This window comes from Gigantopelta aegis, chromosome 3 (genome assembly GCF_016097555.1).
Source record: "Gigantopelta aegis isolate Gae_Host chromosome 3, Gae_host_genome, whole genome shotgun sequence".
Taxonomy (NCBI): Eukaryota; Metazoa; Mollusca; class Gastropoda; order Neomphalida; family Peltospiridae; genus Gigantopelta; species Gigantopelta aegis.
Window position 1 is genome coordinate 11,118,317 of NC_054701.1, and position 24,041 is coordinate 11,142,357.

Below are 24,041 nucleotides of genomic sequence, written 5' to 3' on the forward strand. Positions count from 1 at the left end.
GCAATAAAAGTTTCATGCATGCTGTAAACGTATGCTGTGGGTACATGTACTTTAGGAAATAGTCAGTAAAGCTTAGTCTTGGTATGATTTTCCTAATGCATGATTAATTTATTAATGTTCGTCCCCAACCTCCCCCTGAAGCTCATTACCTTTGCCCGTCCTTGAAAGTTGAACGTGAGGACGTATTCTCCGGTGCGTGTTTCACTCTTGCGCACCAGGAACACACCGTGACCGACCGGACCCTGCTGTAGGACAAGCTGTGCCGCCTCGAGCCGCGAGAGGGTTCCGTGAAACCAGGGGTACTCACGCAGAACGCAGTCAATGCCTCCTTCAGGGATTCCTAGAGCTTCTGGAACATCAAACAAACGTAATCATAACTGTCATGTCACATGTACTTTACTGTCACAAACAATTGATCACCAGACATGTTTCTCTAAGTAGTGTGTGTTTGTTTGTTTAACGACACTGCTAAAGCACATTGATTAATTAATCATTGGCTGTTGGATGTTAAACATTTGGTAATTTTGAAATATAGTCTTAGAGAGGAAACCCGCTACATTTTCCCCCATTAGAAGCAAGGGATCTTTTATATACACCATCCCACAGGCAGGATAGCACATACATGTACCACGGCTTCTGATATACCAGTCGTGGTGCACTAGCTGGAACGAGAAATATCCCAATGGGCCCACCGACAGGGATTGATCAAAGTCCCGTCCATCATGTAATCATAACTATCATTAATGTTTTAGCATGGTGCGGCACCATGCCTCAATTGTCTAGCATCATTTTGCTGTAATCAGCCATATGCTGCCCTGAGATTAAACAAGCCTTTTTCAATAATTAATTGTAAAACTGCCTTTATAAAACATTTTTAAAATGTATTATATATTAATAACATGCCTGTTATATATTTTGCCATTTATTTATTAAAGCATGCACATTAATTAAATTTATTTTTATTAAAAAAAAATTTTTTTGTAAGAATGAAAAAAAAAAGAAAGGCCCTGAAAATGGTAAAAATGTCATTTTAGTAAATGTGCTGGCATGATGTCAAATATAGGATTTGAATATGCAACGAAAACATTGACATCATCATGACAATACTGAATAAAAATAATAGTTTCAGGTTGTCACAGTGGATATATTACATATGCTTCTCTTGCTTAAGGGAAAGACTGTATACATTATTGCCCCACATCTTTTTACCTTTATGGATAAAAAATTAAAACATACAACCAAGTATCATCTGAGTTAATTCAGACAAGTTCATCATGATCACTTCAACTACATCTCAATCACTATCCAGTCTGCATACTATACATGTACATGTACCACCAATCAATCACAAAAAAACAAAAAATGGCTAGAAAAGTAAGCAACTAATAGGTTGTCTGAATTAGGTTAATAGGGAAGGAAAGAAATTCTCTTAAGTATGACTATCTGACTATTTGGTGTGTAAGAGAGAGAGAGAGAGAGAGAGAGAGAGAGAGAGAGAGAGAGAGAGAGAGAGAGAGGAGGGGGGGGGGGGGGGGGGAGGAGGGAGATAAAAAGAAAAGAGTTTATCCACTGCCACCAGTATTCCTACTGATAAAGCAGCAAGCGATCTTTTATATACTATGCACTTTTTTATAAACAAGGCAATACATACCCCCCACTTTTGATATACCAGTCATGGGGCACTATTTGGAATGGAACAAAAATTAATCAATTACAAGTGATTGATTCGGTGACCCATTGCACTTCACCTGAGTGTTGTACCTCTGAGCCACATCACCCGTATATGTAAATCAGGTTATTAAAGGAACTTTCTTCAGTTTGCAGTCATTGTAAAATGTTTCCCACTAACAGGTTGTTTGGTGACTAACATTACATATGAAATACATTTTCTTGTTTACAATACTAGTATCTGTATATCCAATTTGTTTGCAGTCGTGTGCTAATGTTTGTAGAAGTTTATAGACGGGTTTTTCCGATTGTCGCCCAGCAGTTTATGACGTTGTCGATAGATGGCGTAACCGTACGGCCTCCATTAAGGGAGTGAAATTCAAGCAACAATAACATGTCACGGCATTGCATCTTGGTGCAATTTCAGTATTTATGACTTTCTTGGAACATTTTGTAAAAGCAAAACCAGTCTCTCGGATAATTCAACCTCATTTAAAGATTGTATATTCATATCAATGTCGGTGGAAATCTGTGAATGATTAAAAACATAAATAATAAAGCATAGTGAATAAATTAAACATGCACAAGTAAATGAGTTTGATTGTTATTAAGTGAAACTTTACTGAATATATCCTAAAATATAGAAAAAATATTTCAATTATGTACGTTTGTAGAAAACGTGGTTTAGCATTTTAAAAAAGAAAGACTGACCTTGGATCTAGATGTCAACGTTTAGCTGTTACTATTATTAGCTCTGGGATATTCCAGATGTGATCACATGGGGTTGAAAGTGGGACGCAGTTCACACTTCCAAATATTGCTCTCTTATTTTTAATTTATAATTTTTTATATGTGTGTAAATAAATGATAAATAAATAATTTACTAACGTAATAGGCATGCAGGCTACACCAAAAATTGCACCCACACCCACTTTGTCAAATTTTATTTTTTTAAATTATTATTATTATTTATTTATTTATTTATTTATTAATTAATATTAATGAATGAATGAATTAATGAATTAATTTGTTATTATTTTATTATTATAAATATTAAAAAATTTATTATTTTTTGTTTTTAAAAAAACAAATTAAATTAAATTAATCATCCACAATATTCAACACTAAATTACCCCGAAAACTCGCCTCTGGTTAGTCATTAGGCCTAACTGTTCGATATACTAGTTAATTATAAAACGAACCCCTTTGACACTTACTGGCGATGCCCAAGACAAGTACAAACAAAACAGGAGCATAGGCTGGTGAGGGGGGTCATCTGATACTCCTGTCAGCAGAGACTAAAATACTGTTTTAATGTTCAATATATTAGGCTATACAGGTGTCCAGGGAAATGATATTTGCTTGCATAAGTTTAAATTATTCGTTATGCTTTTGTATTCACATGTATATACATGCTTTATTATTTACGTTTTTAATTATTAACACACTTCCACCAACTTTGATATGAATCTACATTCTTTAAATGAGGTTGAATTATCCGACATACTGGTTTTGCTTTCAGAAAATGTACTAAAAAGGTAATAAATACTGAAAATGCAACCAGATGCAATGCCTTCTAATGTTATTATTGTGCAAGTTTCACTCCCTTAAAGGAAGGGACAGTCAAGGCATTTGACCTGGTATGCATATTCAACGATATATAATGCACATTATTGTTTAATACCAACAAGTATAATCGTGTAGTTAATTAATAAAACGGTTAAATGTGACGGCTATTATATATAACGGGCGCAGCCATTTTGTACCATCTCAGTGGGTACGCCATCTGGCGAGCTGGTGGTTATGTAATACTTAACGCGTAACGTCAGGAATGAGCCTTAGAACTAGAGAAACACAATCTACTTGGCTTTTGCGGGATCATAAATAGTCATACATTGCAATGTTCTGTAATAATACACATCCCAGTAAATCAGCAATAAGTATATTCAACACTATATATATTATTTTTTAATACAAAATAAAATACCATTGTCAAATTGGCTACGCAAAAAGTCGAAATAATTAACTATGTTTTGTCCATGCATTAACCTACGTACTGAAATGATACACAAAGTGTTTTCTTAGTTAATTGGTCTATGCTGTTAGTTGCTTCTACCTGTGATTCCTGATTGGCAGGTGTGTATTTGATTGGTAACCGACGAGCCAATTATTTGATGCTGTCTAGACACAAAAATACATACCGGTATTGTGGAATATTACCTGTCGCCCCTAAAATGGTAATGGACATGGTTTATTACTGTAAATAGTTCTGTAAAACTATTGATTAAGTAGACTTTTCCATCTATAACCACAGAACTGACCAATTACGTAATTCCAAAGAAAAGAAAATTATCACTTGGGTATCGTGGATTGTCGTTTTTGCTCCAACGTAGCACATCAATTGGCCTAACAGTGTACATTTTTCCTTTGGATTATTTAACAGAGAAAAATACTATAACCCCATTTTGTTCCGTTAATGCAACTTCAAATATATTTAGTTAAATAGTTTATTATATTATTACGTCATTTATGCTGTTTTACAAGTCAGGTTGATCAAAGAGAAGCGCCTTGTCGAAAATTACTGCTTTTGTTTCCACTGTACATACAGAAGATGGTCAGGAGCTGACGTCACTTCACCCCAAGCTATCCCACAGGACGTAACAAAAACGAAACAAAATGGCCGCCCCCAGTTAGCAGGAATAATCATGGGTTTTTTTTATTAATTCTAAAATTACGCGTTTTTCATTTGCTAAAGTGTCAGTATGTGTTGGTGGTCCGGGTATGCATCTTTCCAACACATAAGGCTCTTGTTTGAGTTGACCCTACCTTTAATGGCGGACCAATCACGTGATTATAAACATGGCCACACACAGTACTTTGACGTCACTGGCCAATAAACCCGTCTATAAGATATATTTTTTTATATGGACAAAGTATTGTACTGTAATATCCAGTTTGGGCTACTACAAACATTAGGACAACACCAAAAACCTTGTTTTAACAGACACTGATATTCTAAACAAGAAAATGCTGTTAATATATAATTTCAGTCATCAAAAAGGCTCTGCATGTTACAAGGACAGCAAAGTCAGGATAGTCCCTTTGAGACCAATCATTAGCGGACTATAAAAGAAAAAGTTTCCAAACCGCTTTCATATCTTGCTGCAGCGGCCACATCGGCAGCACTGGACACCCGACTAGATGATGGTGTGTGGTGAGGTGTACTCCAGGGCCGGGGGGATGGGCGAGGTGGCACCTCGGGAGTACTACCCCCTAAACTGCCCTGCGACGAACTCCTATTGGCTGATGTGATGGCAGTCGTCTCTGAAAAAAACAAGAGAGTATATATATATATATATATATATATATATATATATATATATATATATATATATATATATATATATATATATATATATATAGTGGGTAAAGAATTTAGCAAATTAGACAAACCACAAGGTAATATCAGGCTTGGACAGCCATTTTCAATAATAAATTTGTACACTGATTATATTGTACAATAATTAAATATGTACACTGTTAACACTGTACATATTTGTAAAATTATGTAACATACAAGTAATTAATAAATGCTGGAAGATATAATCTTTATCCTGTGATGGAAAGAATGGATAACTAGTTCAGCTTGAATTCAGCTTGAACAGGATAAAGATGGTATCCTAATTTTCTATTAACAAGACATGGAAAATAACATACACAGCTTTTATCGATCTTGTTGTATAATCAGTCTCCCCAGCAAGGACCATTTAGTAAACAAACAAAACAAAAATAAAAACAAAACAAGTAAAAAAAGAAAAGCAAAAGAAAAAAGTAAGAAAAGGTTACGACCACACGACACACTTCCCAAAGATCTTTTCTTTATTTTCTTTTTTTTTAAATTATAGCTTAATTATAACTGTGTGCTGTAACAATGCATATGGCTTCTAAAAAATAGTTTCTCAGAATTTTACTGCTATTGAAATGACATAATGATTGGTAGCATAATGTTCTAATATTCAGTCACATTACTTTCCCAGTAATAAAAGTGTAAAACCTGTACCTTTTCTTTCTATAGAACCAGATGGGGCAGTTGGTAACCTTGGACGCCTAAAAATAGACAGTACAAATTAATCATTAATAGCCTATAAATAGCATTTGCCAGTCTTTCATCTTGGATACATGTAGTTTCATTCAGTTAACATTTTCCACAAAAAGGTGATAACAGACTGTTAATTTACATGTAGTTCTTACTTACCAGTAATGGAACAATGTAAATCAAATATTTACTAAATTACCAGGCTTATTAGCACCATGTTATGTTTCTAGATATGGAAATCTATCCAAATTCATTAGCCATATTAAACACACCATACTGATTTTTAAAAATTATTATAATAAAAAGCAATCAATATAAAAGAATATAAATACTGAAAATTAAAAAAACCCACTTAAGTTCTTTAAACATTATAAAACAATGTTTACTGTTACAAACCCAATCACCTCAGTAATTGTTTAGTTTGAAGGCATTTTCTTAATTATTTCATTATTTATTAAGGAAAGGTAAATTTTGCAAGTCTGTCTGATATTAACACACATGTACAATACAATACATGCAATCCTTTTTAAAATGAACCAGGAAATGTATTACATTGTGACACATTACTGTCTTCTCAATGTTCTCCAAGTGCTGAATCACAACTGATCAAGTTGGGGATGAGGGTGATGTACAGACAATACTACATGAGTGTCTGTTAGCTATCATTTGATTTACAGTGAGTTGTTTCAAAATATATCTTACCAGTGATAAGATAAATGGTGCATAGTATTTAACAGACATGAATGTAGTAGTCTATTTCTTACATATCCTGAAAAAACCTAGGTTTAAAACATACCGTATTTAAAGGTCACAGAGCAATCAGTTTCAGTTTAACCTATATGTCCCAGACAAATCTGTTTCAGGTTAAGTTATATGTCACAGAGCAATCAGTTTCTGATTAACTTATACATCACAGAGCAATCAGTTTCAAGTTAACTTATATGTCACACAACTATCAATTTCAGGTTAACTTAAATGTCAAGGAACAATCAGTTTCAGGTTAACTTACATGTATATGTCACAGAGCAATCAGTTTCAGGTTAACTTATACTTCACAGAGCAATCAGTTTCAGGTTAACATACTTCACAATCAGTTTTAGGTTAACGTATATGTCACAGAGCTATCAATTTCAGGTTTACTTATATGTCACAGAGCAATCAGTTTCAGGTTAACTTATACTTCACAGAGCAATCAGTTTCAGGTTAACATACTTCACAAAGCAATCAGTTTCAGGTTAATGTATATGTCACAGAGCAATCAGTTTCATGTTAACTTATACCTCGCAGAGCAATCAGTTTCAGGTTAACTTATACATTACAGAGCAATCAGCTTCAGGTTAATGTATACGTCACAGAGCAATCAGTTTCAGGTTAACTTATACATCACAGAGCAATCAGTTTCAGGTTAACTTATACGTCACAGAGCAATCAGTTTCAGGTTAATTTGTACATTACAGAGCAATCAGTTTCAGGTTAACTTGTACATCACAGAGCAATCAGTTTCAGGTTAACTTATACGTCACAGAGCAATCAGTTTCAGGTTAACTTGTACATCACAGAGCAATCAGTTTCAGGTTAACTTGTATGTCACAAAGCAAGCAGTTTCAGGTTAACTTATACGTCACAGAGCAATCAGTTTCAGGTTAACTTATACATGTACCTCACAGAGCTATCGATTTTGATCATGCTTGTTTAACTGGATGGTATGGCTGCCACACTGGGTCAGTTGTATGTAGTTAAATCAATATCACACATAGGTATGGTTTTGGTGTGTGTTATCATAAAACAATAAATGATGTTCTCACCGTTTGTGTAAGAAACACTGTTATAATTATTTAATAGGTGGGTTTGTGTCATTTGTTCTATGCATACTTAGTTCGATAAAAGTTTACTTTGTGGATGGTGGGTGAAAATATAAATGCCACACCCACCCTGTCCTGAGTGTCCCACTCACATAACAGGAAAGGAAAGGAAAAGAAATAGCCCAATGGGCCTACCAACGGGGATCGATCGCACTCACATAACAGATGTCCCGGCAGCCTCCTCGCCTGTCGCTCGGTCCTGGTTGATAACCCGACGCAGCACCACCAACCATGACACCATCTGCTCATGATCAGGGGCCTCTATCACATACTCTATATTGCCTTCTCCCTGTAAATAGATGTAGATCATGGTTAAATATAACTATACACATACTCTATATTGCCTTCTCCCTGTAAATAGATGTAGATCATGGTTAAATATAACTATACACATACTCTATATTGCCTTCTCCCTGTAAATAGATGTAGATCATGGTTAAATATAACTATACACATACTCTATATTGCCTTCTCCCTGTAAATAGATGTAGATCATGCTTAAATATAACTATACACATACTCTATATTGCCTTCTCCCTGCAAACATGTAGATCATGGTTAAATATAATTATACACATACTCTATATTGCCTTCTCCCTGTAAACAGATGTAGATCATGGTTAAATATAACTATACACATACTCTATATTGCCTTCTCCCTGTAAACAGATGTAGATCATGGTTAATATAATTATACACATACTCTATATTGCCTTCTCCCTGTAAACAGATGTAGATCATTGTTAAATATAACTATACACACTCTATATTGCCTTCTCCCTGTAAATAGATGTAGATCATGGTTAAATATAACTATACACATACTCTATATTGCCTTCTCCCTGTAAACAGATGTAGATCATGGTTAAATATAATTATACACACACTCTATATTGCCTTCTCCCTGTAAACAGATGTAGATCATGGTTAAATATAACTATACACATACTCTATATTGCCATCTCTCTGTAAACAGATGTAGATCATGGTTAAATATGCACATACTTAATATTGACTTTTCATTGGAAAATAGTACACTGATGACTCTGAATATACTCAATATTGCATTCTCCCTGGAAAATAATTCATTGTTGAATCTAAATATACTCAATATTGCCTTCTACATGGAAAATAGTTCATTTATGAATTTAAATATACTCTATATTGCCTTCTTCTGGAAAAGAGTTCATGGTTAAATCTAAATATGGTAAACTCAATATTGCCTTCCTCTGGAAAACAATTTATTTGTTGAATCTAAAGATACTCAATATTGCCTTCTTCTGGAAAATTATTTATTGGTTGAAACTAAATATTCTCAATAATGCCTTCCCCTGGAAAATGGTTATTTTTTTAAAGGGATGCTTAAGCAAGGCTTTTGGGATGGTAGGCATATTCAACGATACATAATGTACATTACTGCTTAATATCAACAAGTATAATCGTATAGTTAATTAATAAAACGGTTAAATGTGACAGCTATTATATATAACGGGCACAGTCATTTTGTACCATCCCAGTAAATACGCCCTATGGTGAGCTGGTGGTTATGTAATACCTAATGTGTGAGGTCAGGAATTAGTCTTCGAACTGAAGAAACAAAACATACCTGATTTTTGCGGATGCATCGCAATGTTCTGTAATAATAGCCATCCTAGTAAGCCAGCAACAATTATATAATATTTTTCAATACAAAATAAACCACCATTGTCAAAGTGTTGAAATAACTGTATTATGTTTTGTACATAAATTAACCCATGTACTGAATAATAATCGGGAGTGTTTTCTGGGTTAAATGGTCTTTTCTTTCCGAGGCCTGTACCTGTGGTTCCTGATTGGCAGGTATATATTTAGACAGTCCCCAGACACTGTCTGAACACACTAAAAAGACGTGCCTCTTTTATTAAAATAATAGGGTATTGTGTGATAATCACACGGATACCCCTCAAATCGTAATGGATATTATCAGCCATCTTGCTTTATTACTGTAAGTAATTGTGTAAAACCCTTGATTAAGTAAACTTTCCCATCTAAAATCACAAAACTGACCAATTATGTCGTCCCAAAGAAAAGAAAAGTATCACTTGGGTATCGCGAGTGGTCGCTTTTACTCGAACGTACACGTACCATATATGCATTTTTTTCTTTGGATTTTTTTAAAAAGAAAAATACTAACTCTATTTCATTCTATTGATGCAAATTGAAATATATTTAGTTAAATAGTTTATTATACTATAAAGTCATTTACGTTGTTTTACAAGTCAGGTTGATGAAAGCGAAGTGCCTTGTCGTAAATTAGAGCGATTGTTTACACTGTGCATAGAGGAGATGGACGAAGCTGACGTCACCTCGCCCCAAGCTATACCACCGGACGTCACAAAAACGAAACAAAATGGCTACCCCCAGTTAGCAGGAATAATCGTTTTTTTATTAACTCTAAAATTAGCCGTTTTTCATTTGTTAAAGTGTCAGTATGTGTTGATTGTCCAGGTATGCATCTTTCCAACACGTAAGGCTCTTGTTTGAGTAGGCCCTACCTTTAAGCAAAATATACTCAATAATGCCTTCCCCTGAAAATTGTTCATTATTAAATCGAATATATACTCAGTACCGACATGGATTATCCAAGCAATCTGTGATGCTGAAAAAAAGTGTGTGCCACTCAAAATTCCCTATTTGATGTGTGAATAGTTGTGTAATTATGCATTGCAATAATTGTTTTGATCACAGGACTCTGACAAATAATCCTGGATAAATCACTGATTGTCTAGCTTCTCCCTGGACGTAGTTCACTGTTAAATCTTAATGTACTGGTACTCAATATTGCCATATCCCTGGAAAATAGTTCATTAACAAAATCTAAATATACATGTACATATATGTATCATCCAAATCCATTTTTCTTTTTTCTTTTTATTAATTTTTGGCCAAATCTTGGTTTCACACTGCAATTAATAAGCAGGGATTTATATAGGATTTTTTTTTGCAAGGGACCCAGGACTGATGGGATTGGGAAAATTAAAACAAGTAAATCATACTTAGGATATTTTTGCAGGCCAAAGAATGATGCAGTATAATTAATATATTACAACAGACATAATTAAATAAATATATATAATTACAAACTTTCCGCTTTTATACTATTTCCTCAATTTTGACTGGACAACATCGAAGAAAAACTGAATATTATCCTTCGATAAACCTCAGAAAATGACGTCATTACGTTAACAGGTCATGGAAAGGACGCTAGAAGCCAATTTATGTGTATTTTAATTAAATATGGTGTGCACTTGTGCATACATTTTAAAAGAGGGTGAGGGGCTAAACTGTGGCTAGTGAAATTTATGTGTATTTTAATTAAATATGGTGTGCACTTGTGCATACATTTTAAAAGAGGGTGAGGGGCTAAACTGTGGCTAGTGAAATTTATGTGTATTTTAATTAAATATGGTGTGCCCAGGCACTTGTGCATACATTTTAAAACAGGGTGAGGGGCTAAACTGTGGCTAGTGAAATTTATGTGTATTTTAATTAAATATGGTGTGCACTTGTGCATACATTTTAAAACAGGGTGAGGGGCTAAACTGTGGCTAGTGAAATTTATGTGTATTTTAATTAAATATGGTGTGCACTTGTGCATACATTTTAAAAGAGGGTGAGGGGCTAAACTGTGGCTAGTGAAATTTATGTGTATTTTAATTAAATATGGTGTGCACTTGTGCATACATTTTAAAAGAGGGTGAGGGGCTAAACTGTGGCTAGTGAAATTTATGTGTATTTTAATTAAATATGGTGTGCCCAGGCACTTGTGCATACATTTTAAAACAGGGTGAGGGGCTAAACTGTGGCTAGTGAAATTTATGTGTATTTTAATTAAATATGGTGTGCACTTGTGCATACATTTTAAAAGAGGGTGAGGGGCTAAACTGTGGCTAGTGAAATTTATGTGTATTTTAATTAAATATGGTGTGCCCAGGCACTTGTGCATACATTTTAAAAGAGGGTGAGGGGCTAAACTGTGGCTAGTGAAATTTATGTGTATTTTAATTAAATATGGTGTGCCCAGGCACTTGTGCATACATTTTAAAAGAGGGTGAGGGGCTAAACTGTGGCTAGTGAAATTTATGTGTATTTTAATTAAATATGGTGTGCCCAGGCACTTGTGCATACATTTTAAAACAGGGTGAGGGGCTAAACTGTGGCTAGTGAAATTTATGTGTATTTTAATTAAATATGGTGTGCCCAGGCACTTGTGCATACATTTTAAAAGAGGGTGAGGGGCTAAACTGTGGCTAGTGAAATTTATGTGTATTTTAATTAAATATGGTGTGCCCAGGCGCTTGTGCATACATTTTAAAAGAGGGTGAGGGGCTAAACTGTGGCTAGTGAAATTTATGTGTATTTTAATTAAATATGGTGTGCCCAGGCGCTTGTGCATACATTTTAAAAGAGGGTGAGGGGCTAAACTGTGGCTAGTGAAATTTATGTGTATTTTAATTAAATATGGTGTGCCCAGGCGCTTGTGCATACATTTTAAAAGAGGGCGAGGGGCTAAACTGTGGCTAGCGAAATTTATGTGTATTTTAATTAAATATGGTGTGCCCAGGCGCTTGTGCATACATTTTAAAAGAGGGTGAGGGGCTAAACTGTGGCTAGTGAAATTTATGTGTATTTTAATTAAATATGGTGTGCCCAGGCGCTTGTGCATACATTTTAAAAGAGGGTGAGGGGCTAAACTGTGGCTAGTGAAATTTATGAGTGGTTAAGACATGCTTACATGTAAAAGTATTGAAAAAAAGAGAAAATCTGTTTGATCAAGGGGAGGCTTCGACTGCTGTAATTTAATCCACCCTTTGCACAAGCTCCCATCTTTGTAATTATATCAAATCTGTCATTTTTAAATGAATTTATTGATGTACATCTGTCACACACTGCACAAAATTGCGTAGCATAGTGAAGGATTTTAAACTGAATACCTCAGAAAATGATGTCATTACATCAAATGGGACGTCATTACGTAAAGCAGGTCATGGGAAGAAGGTTAGAAACTGATTTATGAATTATGTCTAGTTTTAACTAAATAAGTTGTGCTGTTTGTAATTATAAGAATTATTCATCTTTTGTTTTGCGAATTTATCAATCTATAACAGTCACAAATTTAATATCAATTTTTAACTGCTATACATCGATAAATTTGCAAAAAATTAAAAACAATTCTTATATATTGGACATTTTTAGCATAACAACTGTGAATTTGTAGCATAAAATATTGTGAATTTTCAAAAAGAAAAAAAAGTTTTATTTAATGATGCACTCAACACATTTTATTTACAGTTATATGGCATCAAACATATGGTTAAGGACCACACAGATAATGAGAGAGGAAACCCGCTGTCGCCACTTCATGGACTACTCTTTTCGATTAGCAGCAAGGGATCTTTTATATGCACCATCCCACAGACAGGGTAGTACATACCATGGTCTTTGATATACCAGTTGTGGTGCACTGGCTGGAACGAGAGTGAATTTTTAATGCCACTTTCTTTTGGAAAGGGGCCTGCCTATCTTTGGACCCACAGAATGCCTGAATAAGCTTAATAAAAATATACTTATATTCATCTTTTATGGTTATTCAGATCAGAAACGTGTTAGCCAAATCTTGGTTTCGTATTGCAGTAACGTTTTTGAAGATTTTTTTTAAAACCTGTTTTTACCATCAATATTATTATTGTTGAACAGATCAAAAAGTTGTGCTAGCAAACCTTGTGTTGTTGTTATAATGCATACAAGTAAAAAACACTCCCTGAAAGCCTACGCAAGTGAAATGTAATTTTTCCTAAAATAAACTCATTCATCAATAAATTTCTGGTTTATTTGTTAGCAATGTTTTCTCTTTTATAATTATGTTGTTGTGATAGAAATATTTCCTTAAGTTTTGTTTTCAAAAAGCAAAAAGTACTGTAGCAAGATAATCTGGCCAACCCTAATTTTGTGTAGCAATCTAAATTTAAAAATATAAAAATATGTACCTTAGGAATAAACAAAACAATTGTAAATTTTAGTTATAGAATAACACAATAAAACTAACTCACCTAAAAAAAACACCCAACCACCAAAACACACACACACACACACACACACACACACACCACACACAAACACACAGACACACACCACACAGACAGACACACACACCACACACACAGACACACACCACACACAAACACACACACACAGACACCACACACACACACACAGACACAAACACAAACACACACACACACCACACACACACACACAGACACAGACACACCACACACAAACACACACACCACCACACACCACACACACACACACAGACACACACAAACACACACACACAGACACACACACCACACAAACACACACACACACACACAGCTATTGCATTTTGCTGCCCCACTTTTGTGTTTTGCCACCCCCTATATTTTTCTCCATCCCTCTTTACTTTCCCGCATCCTACTATATTTTACAGAACCCAACTCCGCTATTTCATATTGGACTCTTTTTTTCACACTGAAAAAACAAATCAATCAGTCTGCACACTCGACATCAAAGAAAACAAGCAGTAGTGTGGGAAAATTTCAGTGGCTTACGATAGTTACCTAACGTAATTTAAAACTATTTTAACAGCCTCAGTCAATCAGTCTTTTGTGTTCACTAACTTTCGTCTGATATTTTGTTCTCAAATGCAGATGTAGTTGGTCATAACTGACGATTTTTAATTCTTTATAAAATATTAGAAACTTTTCATTTTGGGGGTATCATCACTTATAAAAATAACGGAAGTGGCAGTGTTCATCATTAAAAGTATTTTTCTTGGATGCCAAATTATATATACACCGCCTTTACAAAACCGAAACTTTTTATCAACTGGCGATATCAGTGCTATCGATTCATTCGATGAAAAAAATAAAAAGAACAAAGACATGTTATCCCAATTTAGGGGATCACCTTTATTTGTTTTACATATCTTGAAATCTTTATTAAAATAATATTAAAACAAGGGGTATGTCTTTTCGCAAAGTCGACCAATACCCAACAATAGACCTACACATAGCCCAAGTACTCGGGCTAGCCTATACGGTAACCATGTTTCCCACCCTTTTTTCCCCCTTTTTTTCTTCTGGTTTCTTTTTTAGGGGGGATGGAGGGGAGCTTTCGCCCTCCTTTAATTTTTACCCAGCGAGAATATTATGTAGGCCTACATTTCCTTCTGCTCTTTTTCCATTTCCTTCAACTTCAAAAATTTGATTTTCAGATTATTTTCTAAAAGATAATCCACTGCATCCTTTCTGTAACTTGTGCTAACTGGATCAGGTTCAGTGTCATTCTGCTCACTGGTGTTATCATCAAATAAGTGTTTGATTCTATGTTTAGTATTATTTTGTACATCTACTGGACTGTATTTATCATATTCATCCAATACAGTTAAAGTTAAGTTAGAGAACATTGATTTATTAAACATCGGCTATTGGACGTCAAACATTTGGAATATTGACCTTTAGTCTTACAGAGGAAACCCGCTATATTTTTGTTATTAGTAGCAACAGATGTTTTATATGCACCATCCCAGACAGGATAGCACATATCACGACCTTTGATATGCCAGTCATTGTGCACTGGATGGGATGAGAAATAGCCCAATGGCTCCACGGACGGGGATTGATCCCAGACCTACTGCGCATCTGTAAGGAAAGAAAACCAACTCCTTCTATACAAATGATGTGAAGTGAGTAAAGTGAACAGAGATTGATTATAACTATTTAATAATTATCACACACACACGCACGCACACGCACACACGCACGCACGCATGTACATACACACACAGCAATAATAATAATAATAAAATTGGTTGAGGAAGAAACAACCTTTCAAGAATTGATCAACTATACCTCCGCATGTTAATCTCTAGACCAGCTTATGCAATGACATCGTTACGTATAATAAAGGTATATAAATGAAACGTTTGTTACCGTACCACAATGTGTGTGCAGACGACAGTAAAACCCGATGTTGCCACATAGGCTACTCTTTTATGACAGGCAGCAAGGGATCTTTTATTTGTGCTTCCCACAGGCAGGATAGCACAAACCATGGCCTTTGTTGAACCAGTTATGGATCACTGGTCAGTGAAAGTGGTTTACACCTACCCATTAAGCCTTGCAGAGCACTCTCTCAGGGTTTGGAGTCGGTATCTGAATTAAAAATCCCATGCCTCGACTGGGATCCGAACCCAGTACCTACCAGTCTGTAGACCAATGGCCTAACCACGACGCCACCGAGGCCGGTCGATGGTAAAATAAGTAACTAAAAAAGTAGTATTGTTACAGATATATATATATATATATATATATATATATATATATATTTTGTAGGAAATGATTTAGTTTTCAGTGTTTACATTATAAATAGAAACAGGAATAGAAATAGTGGTGTTGATTGTAGTTCACAGAACAGGTAGGCCATGCAACCCGATATGATCCTAATTTGAACTTTGGTCTAACTTATGAATATTGTATATAACTTCTGGAAAAGTTGACGAACTTTATGTTATGTATAATCATGTACGTTATAAAAACGTGTGAAACTTGCATACCATATCGATATATAGGATTTCTCCCTATGCTTGTAAATGTGTATCAAAGTACTAATGGTATCACTAACGATCTCGACCAATGTTCTCAGGTACAAAATACAAAATAGTAACCAAACAATATTTACATACAGATATATGTTTACTTCAAACTAATCTTCATGTAAAGAAGAAGATGTCATCTTCTAAATCCTTCAAAACAAACAATGCAAACAGCATGTCAACGTTTACTTCTGCGTTTATACGTGACATCAAACTTTGAGCCGCGTTTACTCGGTTTCTGACATCATACTAAGTTGTAGGTTTTCGCATGTGACGGCTCATATACACTCAACACTAAAAATTGTAATAAAAACCCCCAAGAAAATACTACGTCCAAATAAAAGAAATTTCAAATACATTTTTATTTTAAAATTTAAATGTATACATGTAGTTACCTCTCTATATACCAAATAATAAAAATAAAATTAAAATTAAAAATAACAAACAAACCAATAAATAAAAAACCCAAACCGATGACAAACACAATGACAACATTAATATGTTAATAATTTTAATAACTTTTCTTCTTTCTTTTTTTTGGGCAGGGGTGGGCATTCATTGTGGATGCACTCTATATGGTGAGTACTAAAGTAACAATTTATCTTGTAAGCTAAAGCTGAACATTTTACAATATTTGGGTTAGTGAAATAAGCATTTTATTTTACATGTACCATAACCATTTCAACCTGAACAAAAGCAGGCATTGAATTTATATTTATTTATTTGGAAGTAGTTGGTAGGAACTGATTTAATATACATCCAACTAAGGTTCAAACATGCTTGTTGTGGATACAAACTGACATACAAAACAAGAAGGGGAAGGGGAGAAGTATTAAGGGGTTGATAATATTGACATGGACAATTTGGATCAACACTTGGTGAAAAAAGCCAGAATAAATATTAACTGACCAAAATAAAAAAAGGACCGACTACTTAAATTGGCCAAAAATGTATATTCGTCCGTGAAGTACGATTGAAAACAGTCTCACACGGGAACTCATTTGTATTCTGTGTATATTTATCTACATGTTATTCAGCACTGCAAATGTATTGTGTTTTTTCATGAACAAGGGTTTGACTTTACAAATGTATTGTGTTTTTTCATGAACAAGGGTTTGACTTTACAAATGTATTGTGTTTTTTCATGAACAAGGGTTTGACTTTACAAATGTATTGTGTTTTTTCATGAACAAGGGTTTGACTTTACAAATGTATTGTGTTTTTTCATGAACAAGGGTTTGACTTTACATATTTATTACCTACAGGGACAGGATGTAGCCCAGTGGTAAATTGCTTGCTTGAAGCACAGTTGGCTTGGGATTGATCCCTGTCGGTGGGCCCATTGGGCTATTTCTCGTTCCAGCCAGTGCACCACGACTGGTATATCAATGGCCTGTCTGTGGGATGGTGCATATAAAAGATCCCATGCTGTTAATTGAAAAGAGTAGCCCATGAAGTGGCGACAGTGGGTTTCCTCTCTCAATATCTGTGTGGAATGACCATATATGTCTGGCGCCACACAACCGTAAATAAAATGTGCTGAGTACGTCGTTAAATAAAACATTTCCTTCCTTTGTTATATACAATTTCAAATGTTTTTGCCATAGGCAAAATGCTCACCACCAGAATTTTTAAGTCTGCCTATTGCAATTTTAAATCTATAACTTTTGTAACAAATATAAAACCCCAAAATAAGTCCCTTCAACCAATGGAAATAATATTTATCCACTGACAAAAAACTGCCATCGGACAAGCCCCTGACTGATGATAATTCATAATATTGCAACAACAATATTAGCTTTCAGTGCCTCTATTAAGTTTGAGCCCGTATGTATGTACTTTCTACCTATTCAGCTTTACAGGTTATTAAACCACTTCTTTTGTGTATAGGGGCAGCTCAACAATTGCCGAATGCTTTATGAGAGTAGGGGTGGGGGTGGGGGTGGGTCATTAGATGCAGTATAAAAATTAATAGAGAAGATGTGGGTGTTTGTCAAGAGTTATGCAATGTTAACACAATATTTATTTATCATTTACAAAGTATATGTAGGCATTATATATTCACAATGTTCTAGTACAGAAGATGTTTAAAATTTAATATTTATTATAGTAAAGAGAAACCCAGGAATGTTGACCAAATTAACTGTACATCTCAACCCCTGCAATTATCAACGGCAATTGGCAATGCCGTGGACATTGCCACAGAATTTGTTCCGCCATGGAGTATATCGGACTTTTTTTTGTCAAGATGTTTTTATTATTTGTTAAACATAAAATATACTTAGTGAACTGAAAACAGATTAAACATACATATTGCAACATTAACTGCACTGTTGTTATTATTACAGGTGATGTCAGCTTCTTCATTGTTGAATGAGTACGTGCATGAGTACCATGGCTATTGTGCAGTATGCATGTTTTATTTTCAGTAAAATGTTCAACATACACTCCTACAAGTCACTTGAAGTGTTATGGTAGGCCTGATGATGAGATATTTGTAAATATACACGTACCTTTATAGAGATATATACATATTTTCTGATAGTTTAATACACTTTTCTCTGTCATTTATATTGACAAAATATTCTAGCCTTTTTTTTGGTGCCGTGTGGCCTAATCTAAAAAACCCAAACTTTACCAAATACTTGACTTTGGGACAGGGCGAGATGGAGGGGGCATTTAGATTTTCTAATAAAACTTATGCCGTTATTAAAAAAAACTATTTTAATTTTATATCACATTAAATATATTCTGACACTTTGATGTAATATAATTGAAAGATAAAAATTGAACTGGCACGTCACTGCGGACTGACTAAGCTGTATATGATAAATTGTCATCCCTTTACACCATCATTGTTCTTGATCGTGCACATGTGATTCGCGTGTTAACTTTTACATCACTGGTAAACAAAACAAATAAATTCCTCATCAGATTTACTTACAATCCAGATTTGGAAACATGTTAACAATTTAATTGCTGTGGAAAATGCTGTGGACACTATTTTTTCCACAGCATTTTTTCTCTCTTTTTTTTGCCTTGGTCATTAATTGCAGAGGTTGACATCTGTCATTTTACAGGAAGGAATAGTCTTAACATTAGTGTAAATCACGAAAACATTAATTTTGAATCATTTGCACCCAACGTAAAGCAACAAATTTATATATTGTAATTAAGAAATACATGTATTATTTTAAAAACTTGTTCAATTCTGCTGCATTCAGTACTTGAAATTGTAAAATTTGTGACAGTATACCTGTAGGCATTTTTCTACAGTTATCAACAAGCATAAAATGGTGACCACAGCATGGTCCAGCTAAACTGTTTTTATTCAATCGTATAATAAAAATTTAAAAAATAATTTAGTTTTTAAAATAACAGAATATGATTTGGGAAAGAAAATATGTAAATTAATGGATTCTTGCTTCTTTTTCTGGTCTGAGGGATGTAATAAATGTTTATCTTTAATCAACTGTTTATGATGCAGTCCATGTACATATGAATGTTATACACTGTTAAATGTTATGTTGTCATGACAAATATTTCACAAAACACCTGTTGCACTGACTTGTACATTGAAGTGATTTCAAATGTGTTAATAGATGTTTTGACAGGATCAAATTACATACATGTCCAGCTGGAACGAAGCAACAATTATTACAGTGAGTTCTACTGCAAAACATAAACAATAATGGAGTTACCATGGTTATGATACCAAGATCTTGAGCTGTTGTGCATACGGACTAATTAGTTGCTTACACATATATAGATTTTTAGTAGTAACCATGGGCGTGCAATATGCAACACTCCATCGACAAATAGCTGCATCGGTGCAGGCCACCATTATCTATGAATAATGACAAGCTGGACTGAGTTTGTTGTCAACAACATGCAGGTACCTGAAAGTAGAGAATGTCAATGATCTCTCCGTGTTTTTATCTCTCCAGATAAGTTTTCTTCAACATAATTCTGTTGTTATTCACAATGGTTTCCACTAACATTAAAAACCATTCAGACCTACACATTGTACTTAATTGGGATGAACATAAAACTCATTTGAATTTGTGACATACATTGTACATGCACCTGTACATGTAAAACTAGTATTAAATCAGTATTCTACTTTATTACTCACGACAAACAAGGGTTCATATTTATTGTATGATTTCCGTTGTGTCATAAAATAATCGTATGTCCCCTTAGCTTTGTCATTTAACGATTGGTTGTAATAAAAGTGCATCTCTTTCTGATTGGCTGATATGACATTCCACAGAGACAACTTTCTTCAGTCAGGCTATCCAAAATGACATCATTTACATTTGACGTAATTTCCATTATTAAAAAATCATCGAGTCGCATATCCATACATCATTGAGCAATGACCGATTGAAATTATAGTTAAGTATAAAGTTTATCAAAAAGACATTGTATTAAACTCAAGATTTAATTATAAAGAGGTTATTATTAATATGACATCACTTTAGAATGGTTGACTTGTGATCAGGTTTTTAAGACATCTACAATGAATAGAAATTACTCTGCCGGCAAAGAAAGGTTGATAGTACGTATAAACATTGACTGGAGTGCATATTTACTAATTTAGCAGAATAATTCTATGGTATTAAACAGAATATTACATGTGTGTCCATGACAGACAATGTTTTCAACACTCATGCCTAAATTATCAAATTTCCCTTGCTCTTGCTTGGGAAATGTTATAATTTAGGCACTCATGTCATAAACATCGTCTGTCATGGATACTCATATAATATGTTAACGACGTCAGATATCTGCTTATATCCTGTTCAGGCCGAATAAGAAATTCTGCGATGCTCGAATTTCCCATTTTTACCATCACAGGATCAAGCAGATATCTGACATATTATATTCTATACATTATTCTCTATTTAAACTATGTTTGCAACCACAAAGTGTTTATTATCTTTGAAATTAGAGGCTTGTTGCTAATTAATGACTAATGTGGGGGAAGGGGGAATGACCCCATCCCTCAAGTTGTTCCCACTCAAATATAACTGAGATTGCTTAATTCATTCCCATCGTACAATCATTGATCTAGAGGCCTCCCAAAGTAGATTGGTCGCCATCTTTAATTAATATTTATTATAACCCTATAAACAAATGATACATAATAAAAGTTTAAACTTACCTTCATGACTAGGGAATGTTCGTGATCTGGCATTTCCAATCCTGTCGTCTCTCTCACTGCTTTTATGAGAAAGCAGAAAAGTCCATTTTTGGGCTTCAATGACTGAAAGAGAAAGAACACATGATTATTTAAGTATTCCAAGCAATACATGCTTAAATATGAATATACAAGTAGCATATTAGTATGGCACTATTTTATATTCCAGTTGGATGCAAACTATTAATAATAAAAAAAATTTTTTTTAAATACATTGACGATATAAAACGAATCTAGTTCAATGAACGAAGGAAAGTACAAAATGTAATTTAAGTTATACAGAATATCTTAGAAGGTTTGGCAGTTAAGTGTATGCAGCTGTGATGACTTTGGTGAAAAATGTTTTTCTGTTCTATGTAAATAAGATTTCAATAAAAGTCACTAGTACAATGTAGGTATATTAATTTTAGAAACATATAAAATATGAGGGATGTCTTAATATTCAAATAGTGCATTAAGCTCTGGGACCTTTGGTTTTATGCATTTTAAGCAGTAGCCCATCAGGCAAGTGGTTTAACATTTGTGACTTGCCTGACTTGAAAAAGCACTAGCTTCGGGCGTAGGGTTAGCAGATTTGTCACTCTGCTGTACCATATACATGTAGTAACATAAATTCAAGCAGTATTTTTAACAACTAAATATTGCATGACATATTGTGGCTGTTTTTGTTTTAATTTGGGTACCAAATGTGGTTTTAAATCAATAATTCTCTTATATTACTGAAGAAAAAATATATTTTGTAAACTGTTCACTGATGATTTTATTAGTATATTAATGGACAACATGTATGCACAGTATAAAACAATAATTCCACAGAAGTAAATACCTTCCCTACTACAATTAGTTGGATGTTCAGAAGGATGGAAAACTCACTAACAATATGACTCATTTTGATCCTATCACATTAATTTAACAGTACTTAAAAAAAGAAGAAGCAAGGATTAAAAAAAACCTTAAAACCCCACAAATCCAACAACCAGTCCAGCTAGTGCACTGTCTTCTAATCATATTTAAATAAATAAATGTACAGCTAAACAAGAAAGTTGATGTCAAGACTGTTGCCACCAGAAAAAGAAAGAAAAAAGCAATTTATATAAAGTTTCTGACTTTCAGACAATAAATATGTTTCATGCATATATAGTCAACAGGTAACAAATCAAGGTTGATATTTTATGAAAGTAAAATACATGTAGTGTCAAATTTGATACCTGTAGGCTCAACTAATAATAGTGCACTTTGATACCTGCCGGCTAAACAATCACTTAAAATTCTCAACAGCTGCAAGGCTTGATTCAAATAAACAGATATAGTAACGTGTATGATATGAACCAATGTTTTCGAGTACGTACTGATACGCAAATAAAATAAATAGTATAATATATATATTAATGCCATAACTGCTTATACAAGGAAATTCCTCTACTTATTCATCAAAAAGTAAAGACTGTCATTACATGTAGATAGCCTAGACAATCTCCATGTTATACTATGTAACTATGCAAATACAGCAGGTTATTAAGTCATGTGGTATTAAGGTTAAAGGGACATTCCTGAGTTTTATGCATTGTAAGATGTTTCCGACTAATAAAATATTTCTACGATTTAACTTACATATTAAATATATTTTCTTGTTTAGAATATCAGTGTCTGTATATTCAATGTGTTTCTGGTCGTCTTAATATTTGTTAGAAGCCCAAACTTGAATGAAATTTAACCTAGTACAAATACTAGAACGATCAGAAACACGTTTAATATACAGCCACTAATATTTAATGTAATTACAATCGTTAAAAAAGTATCTGTTAGTTGATAACATGTTAAAAATTGCAGCAAACTCAGGAATGTCCCTTTAAGTCATGTGGTATTAACATATTTTAATGTAAACTGTACTAGGTTAATCCAGCTACAGGTATACACCCAAGTTTTAATAGACTGGCATTTATATTTTTAAGTCATGTGGTATTAACATATTTTAATGTAAACTGTACTAGGTTAATCCAGCTACAGGTATACACCCGAGTTTTAACAGACTGGCATTTATATTTTTAAGTCATGTGGTATTAACATATTTTAATGTAAACTGTACTAGGTTAATCCAGCTACAGGTATACACCCGAGTTTTAACAGACTGGCATTTATATTTTTAAGGGGGGCAGTTGAGTGCTTGCTTGAGATGCTTGCATTGCAGGATCGAACCACCTCAGTGGATCCATTCAGCTGACTGGGTTTTTCCCTCATTCCAACCAGTGCAACACAACTGGTGAAAGGCTGTGGTATGTGCTCTCCTGTCTGTGGGGAAAGTGCATACATGTATGAAAGATTCCTTGCTGTATTAGGAAAAATGTAGCGGGTTTTCTCCGATGACTATGTGTCAGAATTACCAAATGTTTGACATACAATAGCTGATGATTAATTAATCAATGTGTTCTAGTGGTGTCGTTAAACAAAACAAACTTTATTTTATATTTTTAATACCACAACCTCAAAAATAACAAAGAATAAAAGCAAAACAAAAACATTCAATTAGCTAGCCCA

The 24,041-nt window shown here is 34.1% G+C and overlaps 1 protein-coding gene across 1 annotated transcript in view; it reads right to left on the reverse strand.

Moving 5' to 3' along the window:
• The window catches only part of LOC121367519 (SH2B adapter protein 2-like), an 82,866-nt gene that overhangs the window by 11,530 nt on the left and 47,295 nt on the right, over positions 1 to 24,041 (reverse strand). The window contains exons 2-6 of the mRNA XM_041491745.1: positions 21,471 to 21,572; positions 7,785 to 7,915; positions 5,729 to 5,775; positions 4,816 to 4,992; positions 150 to 349 (exon numbers count right to left, since the gene is read on the reverse strand). Of these exons, the coding sequence (XP_041347679.1) occupies positions 150 to 349; positions 4,816 to 4,992; positions 5,729 to 5,775; positions 7,785 to 7,915; positions 21,471 to 21,572 (657 nt within the window). The remainder of the gene's footprint in view (positions 1 to 149; positions 350 to 4,815; positions 4,993 to 5,728; positions 5,776 to 7,784; positions 7,916 to 21,470; positions 21,573 to 24,041) is intronic.